The sequence below is a fragment of the Erpetoichthys calabaricus genome, chromosome 9 (genome assembly GCF_900747795.2).
Source record: "Erpetoichthys calabaricus chromosome 9, fErpCal1.3, whole genome shotgun sequence".
Lineage (NCBI taxonomy): Eukaryota > Metazoa > Chordata > Cladistia > Polypteriformes > Polypteridae > Erpetoichthys > Erpetoichthys calabaricus.
Window position 1 is genome coordinate 7,196,570 of NC_041402.2, and position 9,332 is coordinate 7,205,901.

General features: G+C 45.5%; 1 protein-coding gene across 3 annotated transcripts in view; it reads left to right on the forward strand.

The window, feature by feature from the left end:
- Positions 1-8,712, forward strand: part of gpsm1b (G protein signaling modulator 1b) — a 248,614-nt gene extending 239,902 nt beyond the window's left edge. For 2 of the 3 annotated variants that reach the window (XM_051931590.1, XM_051931591.1), the window contains exons 14-16: positions 638-846; positions 3,839-7,582; positions 7,856-8,712. In XM_051931590.1, coding sequence (XP_051787550.1) covers positions 638-846; positions 3,839-4,039 — 410 coding nt within the window. In that variant the 3' untranslated portion in view covers positions 4,040-7,582; positions 7,856-8,712. The remainder of the gene's footprint in view (positions 1-637; positions 847-3,838; positions 7,583-7,855) is intronic. The other variant, XM_051931592.1, reaches the window with a different exon arrangement.
- The last annotated feature ends 620 nt before the right edge of the window (positions 8,713-9,332 follow it).

Consider the following 9,332-nt stretch of genomic DNA (forward strand, 5'->3'; position numbering starts at 1 on the left):
TCTCTAAATTCTGGTTTTCGTTTTGCCACTCTGGGGTACTGAGTGTTACTTCATGAGGGGGAAAAAAATGAATTTGAACGATTTTAGCACAAGGCTGGGCCAAACCAAAATGTGAAAAACATCAGGGAGTCTGTAGGCTTTCTAAAGGCGCTATATATGTCGTTATTAGTAAACACAAACCAAGGTAAATTACTGGGGCATCTAATGACATTGTGGCAGTCGACAAAAATTGACAAAAGAGATGGTGGTGACGCCAGTAATGAAGTGGATGAGGCAGAAGGGGCGGGTTCAGGCACCCCAAGCCCAGAAGTGACATCATGCTCCATTGGCCTCTGATTCTCTGGCTCTGCAGAGAGGAGGAGAGGAGAGGAGAGGCGTTGGGAGGCAGTGCCACCCTGTGACTCAGGGTGGAATTGCAAGTCACCCATCCTTGAAGTTTTGTGACAGTACACAATATAAACAGTATATATGTGTCTACATTGGGGTCCTGGTCATGTTGGTAGTTGCTGGTTCTGTGTGCCCACTCTTGCCAGTCTCATCTCCTTATATGCCACCCAAAGCCAAACGAACCTGGGAGAGTCTGACGGCATGCTTGACAGGCGGCTCCCTTAACCCTTTCCTCTTTATTTGCCTCTAGTGCCATCCTCCCTGATGACGTCTCCCCAGACAGAGGAGTTCTTCGACCTGATTGCCACTTCTCAGAGTCGCCGCTTAGATGATCAGCGTGCCAATGTTAGCAACTTGCCGGGACTCCGAATAACTGAGAACAACCTGGGGCACCTCTGCGGGGACACGGACGCCCAGGAGCCCAGTGACGAGTTCTTTAACATGTTGATGAAGTGCCAGGTATGTCATCTTGCTTTCCTAAATCTAATGACGGTGCAGTGGTGGTCCTTGTGTGCTGTGTAGGCAGTGTCTTCATTTCCATCCCCATTATCAGCACTGAAACGTGGCATTAGAGTACTTTAGAAAGGTGGCAGTGCAGCATAGGGCCGCTGTAAAATATCAGAAAGAGAAAAGCACAGATGTAGTGACTAGAAACTGAAAAAATATTAGAAGTGTATATGAGAAGAGCCATGCCTGCCGTTGTATAGAATTATGTAATACCCATCTAAGACAAGTTGAAATCTAAGTAATCAACATAGACCTCATTTGCAGTGTACCATCTGTTGTATTTTGTAATACATGCAGTATTAACATGTGTTACATTTGTCATTCCAACAGATGGTGCATCAGAAACATTTGTAATATTAAAATGCATTCTTACACGGGTTTGTGATGCGCCAGTTGCATCAGAAACATTTGTAATATTAAAATGCATTCTTACACGGGTTTGTGATGCGCCATCTGTTGGAATGATGATAAATGCAATGCATATGTCTGTTATAAGCCATTTAGCATGGGAATTGTGAAAGCAGTGTTAGTGCTTGTGATGCACCATCTGTTGGAATGAAAGAGACATGGCAACCAGACAGACACAGACAGTTGTCTTTTTATTTAGGTGGACTAGCTGTGCTACCCATCTAAGACGGGATGAAATTTATATAATCCTCATCCGTATACCTCAATGTTAACGTTTGCAATGCAGCACCATCTATTGGAATGTATTTTGCACTACATGTAGTAAAAAGATGCGTTGCATTTGTCATTCCAACAGATGGCACATTACAAACATCTGTAGTAATAAAATGCATTCCATTTATCATTCCAACAGCTGGCGCATCACAAACATATATAGTATTAAAATGTTTACTTCCATCTGCTAAAATGACAAATGAATGAAATGACATGTCTCTGTCATATGCCTTTTGGTATGGGATTTGTGAAAGCAATGTTATGTTTGTGATGCTCCATCTGTGGGAATGACAAATGCAATGCAGTTTAATACCACAAAGATTTGTGATGTGCCATCTGTTGGACTGACAGAGACATGACAACCGGATGGACACACAGACACTTGTCATTTTATTTAGGTAAGACAGACTGAAATGTAAGTATTCATTGTAGACCTCAGTTTTAACATTTTCAGTGTATTTTCTAATGCATGTAGTAAAAAGAGTTTTTTTATTCCAACAAATGGTGCATCAAAAACATGTGCAATAATGTGTTTTGTAATGCATGTAGTAATAAAATGCATGGCATTTGTCATTCCAACAGATGGCGCATCACAAACATTTGTAGTAATAAAATGCATGGCATTTGTCATTTCAACAGATGGCGCATACATTTGTAGTAATAAATTGCTTTATTGCAAATGTCTGTGATGTGTCATCTGTTGGAATGGCAAATGCAACGCATATGTCTCTCTTATATACCACTTGTTATGGGATTCATAAAAGCAGAGCCATAACCTTATGTCACCACAGGTCTACATCAGCAATTTTAGGATGGGAGTTAAGGTTAGGGGTTTGTATGGTAAAGTGAACAATAAAAGGTTATAATTAGGGCTTTCTTAACGTTAGAACTTTGTGTGTTAAAGTTAGGGTTTGGTGTAGTTAATGTATCAATCAGTTTGATTTGTGCCATCCTATAAACTTCTATCAGCAAACTGCTGGTCTAGACATGTGATGATGTCTCTTCCATCTATGGAGACCAAAGCTTGACCACAATAACCAACAGCAAAATATTCCATGAAAAACAATCTCCAACTGGTAGTTACAGCTTTTTACTTTTATTCACAGAAAACAGAGAAGTGTCAGGTTAATGCTATTGTTCATTTCAAAATGGACCTTAAAAACAGGAAAAGTGTCTGTGTATCAGTGTGTCTGTCCGATTGATATGTCTATGGCATTCCAACAGATGGCGCACCACAAACCTTTGTAGTAATAAAATGCATTGCTGCAAATGTTTGTGAGGCACCATCTGTTGGAATGACACAAGTAATGATTATGTCTCTATTATATGCAAGTTTGTATGAGATTCGTAAAGACTTAATGTTTGTGATGCACCATATGTTGAAATGATGGAAACATAGACTCTGGATGGACCCTCAGATTCACAAACACGCAGACAGCTATCTTTTTATTATGAGTGATCACATAAGCAACTAATACCATAAAAAGCAGAGGCAGAAGAACTACATAAAGGATACAACCTGGACTCTGTAGCTGCAGTAGTTTTACGATGGTCTTTTACGCCAGTTAGCACAATTGTTCATTACAGAGCCTCTCAACAGACGACGTATCAAAAAAGTTATTACTACAAATGTTTGTGATCCGACATTATCTATTATATAGTGCCTTTCATATCTATCACCCTATCTATCTATTATATAGTGCCTTTTGTATCTATCTATAATAATAAAAATAAAATAATTCATTACGTATAGTGCCTTTCATATTCTATCTATCTATCTATCTATTATATAGTGCCTTTTGTATCTATCTATAATAATAAAAATAAAATAATTCATTATGTATAGTGCCTTTCATATTCTATCAATTTATCTATCTATTTTATAGTGCATATAGTGCCTTTCATATCTATCTATTATGTAGTGCCTTTTGTATCTATAATAATAAAAATAAAATAATTCATTACGTATAGTGCCTTTCATATTCTATCTATCTATCTATCTATCTATCTATCTATCTATCTATCTATCTATCTATCTATTAGGCTGATTGCACATTTTCTTGAGTCATTTTTCCACAAAGCCCGGTCTTCTTTCTCTCCACTATGGCTGCTGGGTATTTTATACGCCGCTGATCACAATGAGTGGTCCCAAGTGGTGGTCTCAGCATTGAGTGTGAGATCAGATGCCGTGTCGTCAGTGTGTTTTAACGTTCACGTTGTCTCCTTACATTTAATCTTTGTGTTGAATTGTTGTTTTCTACAGTCTGCTAGAATTGATGACCAGCGCTGCTCCCCGCCTGATCCAGGACCCCGGGCTCCCACTGTCCCCGACGAGGACTTTTTCAGCCTCATTCAGCGTGTTCAAGCCAAGCGAATGGACGAGCAGCGTGTCCACCTCCCTTTAGACGAATCAGAAGATTCTAATGGAGAACAAGATTCCTCCCCTCCCCTCAAGCTTGAGTAAAATTGTTGTCCTGCCTCGTCATTTTTCTGGAAAAGGGAACCTCCCCCCTCTATCCCCTGCCCCCACCCCCAAGTGACTGGATCAATGTTTTAATATACTGGGAATAAACCAAGCACCAGCATCAGCAACCGAACAAACTGGACCAAGCTTTGGGGAATCGATCTCCTGGTTTCCACCAAAGAACCCCGTGACTTGATTGCACTGACAGGGTCCCGAGCCTCACCTTGAAGTCCACACTGACCATCAGACCCATCTGCTGTGGGGGGGGGGCGGAGGGGTTGGGTGTGTGCGTCTCCCAGCTAACAGATGAGCAGGCGTTACGACTTTGTATTGAATTTGGACTTGCGTGTGAGGGACGACTGGGTTTGCAGGCTGAAGAAAGCGTTACTGGGGGTCTGCCTCACGTCCATCTACTCCTTCCTCCTCTAGCTCTGGTTTTTCCAGGTTTCCTTCACCTTAAGTGTGTTTTGTTTCAGGATGCGTTTACGGCTATCAGTAATCAGTTGGCTGATTTGTTTGACTGTGAAAGTTGTGCTGGAGTGCAGTGGGTTCAGACAAGGTTGCTGTAGGAGAAGCACTAAATGACTTTGTTACGTTTCCAACACGTGGTGCACACGCGTTCATGTGGTTATGGAAGGAGATACTGGGCAGAAACATTTATCTCATGTAGAAGTTTTATGGTGTGGTCATCGTGTGAAGTGTCTGTCCACTAAGTGGCCAAAGAGCGACCTTCGCTCCACGTCCATTTGTTTAAGTCCACCTCTCCAGTACCGAGGCCTGAAATGATTTCTAATGGATTCAGTGAGTAGGAGCTACGAGTTTTAAGTATTTTGGGGGGTCTTGTTCACCTGTGAGGGACAATGGGATCAAGAGATTGACCGATGGATCGACCGGAGTCTGCAGTCACACGTGGTGAAGGGAGACCACTGAGCTCTCGATTTACCTGGTGACCTACCAGCCTACCCTTTACCCGTGGGCCGTGAATGTTGGGTAATTGACCAGAAGAACGAGGTCATGGAAACAAGCAGCAGAAGTGAGCTTCCTTCTCCAAGTGTCCGCACTCGTCCTTAGAGTTAGATTGAGGACAGCAGACAGTCGGGAGGATCTCAAAGTCGAAAAGGGCCACTGGAGAGGGGTGGGACATCTGAGCAGGATGTCTTCCTGGATGCCAACCAAGGTTTTGGGGCTTGGCCAACCAGGAGGAGACCACCAGGAAGACCCCAGACGTGCTGGAGAGATGATATCTCCCTCCCAGATGGCCTGGGAACACCTTGGTGTCCTCCTGGAGGAGTTGGTGGGGAAAAGAGACGTCTGGGAGTCTTTGGATGGATAGATGAATGGATGGATTGATAGACAGATGGATGGTGGATTTTTATTAGTTACTGGAAACGTTCTTTAGGGTTTTTGGTTCCTGCTGACTTGATAGCCTCATGCTGTTCCCACGGATCCCCCTCATCCCAAAGGCACTCTATTGGTGCTAGGATTGAGTTTCATTTTCGGTGTCATGTGATAGGCACCAACCAATCGGACCACAATTAGGATTCGGCATTTTTCAAAACTCTCCATTGTCCCCTCTTTCTTATCAGTTGGGCCATTGGGACGGTCGTTTTGGGTTTTTTTCTTGAGTTGGGTTCCAATCTCCAGTGGTGGCAACTTTCCATCATTTTTGGGACCCTTTTTGTCTACCATTTTGGTTTTTCACACTCGCCTCCGTTCTGTAGCTGCCATCGTTAGGGCAAATTTTTAAGGACCCGTCCTCTGTGTGGGTCATCACGACGTGATGGGTCAAAAGGCCCACCCCGTCCCAGTTGTGGACCCCAAACCCTTTTCCTGGTTTGCTCTTTCCAGCTGTCTCTGCTGCTCATACTTCGTCGTATCCTATTATTCACCTTATTTTATTTGTTGGTTTTCATCTCTTTCAAACTGTCAGTCCCAGTTTGCTTCCAGACATTCCAGTTGGATTGTCAAACTGAAGTTCTGGTCGTGTTGATGTAACGGGAGCTTTGCGATGGGTCTGCGGCCATAAAGGAGTGGTCAGCAACATGTCTTAGGTGCACTTGGGCCAAGAAGAGCATTCTACACACTCTTATTAAAGTGTTGACACACGGCAGGAGGGGTCCATGTCGTGCAGGTGGCAGCAGGGGACGTCGATCTGAGCGTAAATTGTCACATGTCGATGATCACACACCCACTGAACCCTCACTTATTGGATATTCACCTGCATGATCTCAGTGCTTCGGAGGCCATTCTCATATTAGTCGTGTAGTGTGACATCCCCAGTCCAACCAGTCTGTGACTCGCCACATTGAAACAAACAGACGGAGTTTTGTCTCAAGTCGAAGGGGTGGGCTCAGTGTGGGTGAGAGTCAGGTCAAGTAGGCACCATCCTAAAGGGCTCCAAAACCCATCCATGAGCCCCTCCAGACCTCCAGTACCAGAAATGTCCACCTATCAGGTCAAAAAGTGCAAATCTCCAATTGAGGGAATTATCAGTTTCATAGGTGGTCACGATGGCACCAGATCTCCAAGGGGATTCGGTCATCGATTACATAAGCAAACACCATCTGGGACTCGCCACACTGAAAGAAACAAACAGACGGAGTTGTGTCTGATGCTGTCCGCTTTTGTATGTCATGAAATAGGAATTTCAAAAATGGCCACTAGAGGGGGGAAATCCTGTCAAAAACCCTGGCTGGAGTCCAAAAAGGGCCTCATAGAGTCTTTACAAAATAAAAGTTTCATTTCACAAAAGTACTCTTCGGTAACAATGAAGCTTGGTGGAGCACAAAGGCAAAAGGAATTTGCCCAAAACAATGAAGGCATTCCAATGCCACCCAGTATGGGAAAGGCGCTATATAAATAAAATGGCAGATAGTCATCGTCCAACCTGCTATATCCTAGCACAGGGTCACGGGGGGCTGCTGGAGCCAATCCCAGCCAGCACAGGGCGCAAGGCAGGAGCAAACCCTGGGCAGGGCACACACCTTCTTCCTCCTCGTCCCATTCCCCTTCTTCCTCCTCATCCCGTTCCTCTTCTTATTCCTCATCCCGTTCCCCTTCTTCCTCCTCATCCCATTCCCCTTCTTATTCCTCATCCCGTTCCCCTTCTTCCTCCTCATCCCATTCCCCTTCTTATTCCTCATCCCGTTCCCCTTCTTCCTCCTCATTCCATTCCCCTTCTTCCTCCTCATTCCATTCCCCTTCTTCCTCATCATCCTGTTCCCCTTCTTCCTCCTCATCCCATTCCCCTTCTTCCTCATCATCCTGTTCCCCTTCTTCCTCCTCATCCCATTCCCCTTCTTCCTCCTTATACCATTCCCATACCATTTCTCTCTCTAGCTTCTCTACTTTCCTCCATGGTATTCCAGTAACCTTCTCGCTCCTCAGGGTCTCCTCCTACACCGAGACCCCCCCCCCAATCCCATCTCCATGTTTTCCTCATCCTTCCAGTTCCTCTTCTCTGTCCCTGATTTCTCGAGCCTCTCTACTGTACGTCAACCTACTGCTACCATGAAGTGGATCTTGGGTTGGAGACCGATGGTCGTAATCAGGTTATGGGGTGTCTTGCCAATTTGGGTCGACATCTCAGACATCAGACGACGATTGAGATGAAGGAGACGCAGTGTCTCCACAGGATTGGGGCTGAAACTTCTGCTTGGAAGAAGCCAAAGGGAGATGCGCCGCTCGAGCAAACGTCTTGGCGCTCCACACTTTCTACTGACTGTGTCTCCTCCTTTGTGAGATCTTGCAGATTTCTGCTTATCCGTGAGGTTTATGATGGGGTAAGGTATGAGACTGTGCCCCTCACTTACAGAGCCCACCTCGTCTAACTCAGGGTGACAGGGAGCCCCGGGGTGAGGCACCTCATGCCGTGAACTCCAATGACGTCTTTGAAGAGGGCGACGCGGATTTGTACTTTTCGTATTGCGGGGTTTTCGTTTCGGCACCAGGTCTCGACGGGGACGCTGGCATCAACGAGATGGCGCTGCGTTGTTTGCTGGTATTTGCTCACTTTGGGCCACGTTTTTCAAGTATTGGTAAAATATTTCACAAAAGAGCGTTGGGGGGGGGGGGGGGGGTCTCCACTTCCACTGTCCCAAGTGTTGGCAGGTTTCCCAGTTTCTTGTTGGATCCCAGTGGGTTGATTTGGGTGTTTTCTGACACCGGTCAACAGGAGAAGACCCTTCAGTGTCATAAAGTGAAATCGGATCTCTGCCAAGCGGTGCAAAATGAAATGACACGTGTGGCCCACAAAAGAATGGAGTGCAGAAGTCGCCACCATTTAGTAGATGTCATCCGCCTTTGATGGTCCGACCACAAATTCTTGTCGTCTTGAAGCTGTTTTGCCATTGGTGGGGGCTCAGTCATTCTGATAGGACCACCGGCTGCATTGGGTGGGGTGGAGCCCAGACTGTCACTGGTACTTACCTGTTTGACGCTTCCCCTGCAGCATTTTTGGGTCAATGGGATCATTGAGTCGGGGCCCACCCTCTTCCTATAGCAGCCCCTCGACCAATCCCACCAGGTCCCACCTTTCTTTTCAAGCTCTGTCAGTTGTCATGGCGATCAAACATCATCTGCCTTTTTGCAAGTCTGGTCACAAATTCCCAATTTTGGATTGAGATCGTCACTCTGACTCCGCCCCCTTTGGGGACATTCACATTGTTGTCTTGAAGCTGTTTTGCCATTGGGTGGGGGGGGGTAGGGGGTGGGGTTGGGTTATCAATCATTCTGATAGGACCACCGGCTGCATTGAGTGGGGTGGAGCCCAGACTGTCACTTTGTCCTGGAGTATCTTTGGGCCAATGGGGTCGTCGATGAATTGGGGCCCGCCCTCTTCCCATAGCAGCCTCTGACCCCCTGACCAGTCCCACCAGATCCTACTTCTCTTGTCAGTTCTCCCATTAACAGTCTCACTGGATATTCCTCGTGCCGCCCTCGATCCTCCTCTCTTTACTGGTCTCATGGCCAGCAAGTCTTATAATGGAGTCTAGGTGGTCCCACGAAACAGAAGGGGCTCAGTGTCTTGGCTTTGAACTGCTCTGCCGGCCTTCTGTTGTCGTTTTTGTTCGGCGGTGCAGTGGATTTCTTGCTCGTGCACCACAAGTCCCTCGCGAACGGCTTTACTGCAGATGTGTCCGTTAACGGCAGCAGCCTCCCCGTTGTCAAGACTGACATTTCAACTTCAAAATTCTTCTCAGGTTGTCTGTCAATCACTTTTTGTTTTTTGCTCGCCCATAAGATGCGCCTAAGAAAAGCAAACAAAACAAAAGATTGATAACAAAGTGAAACC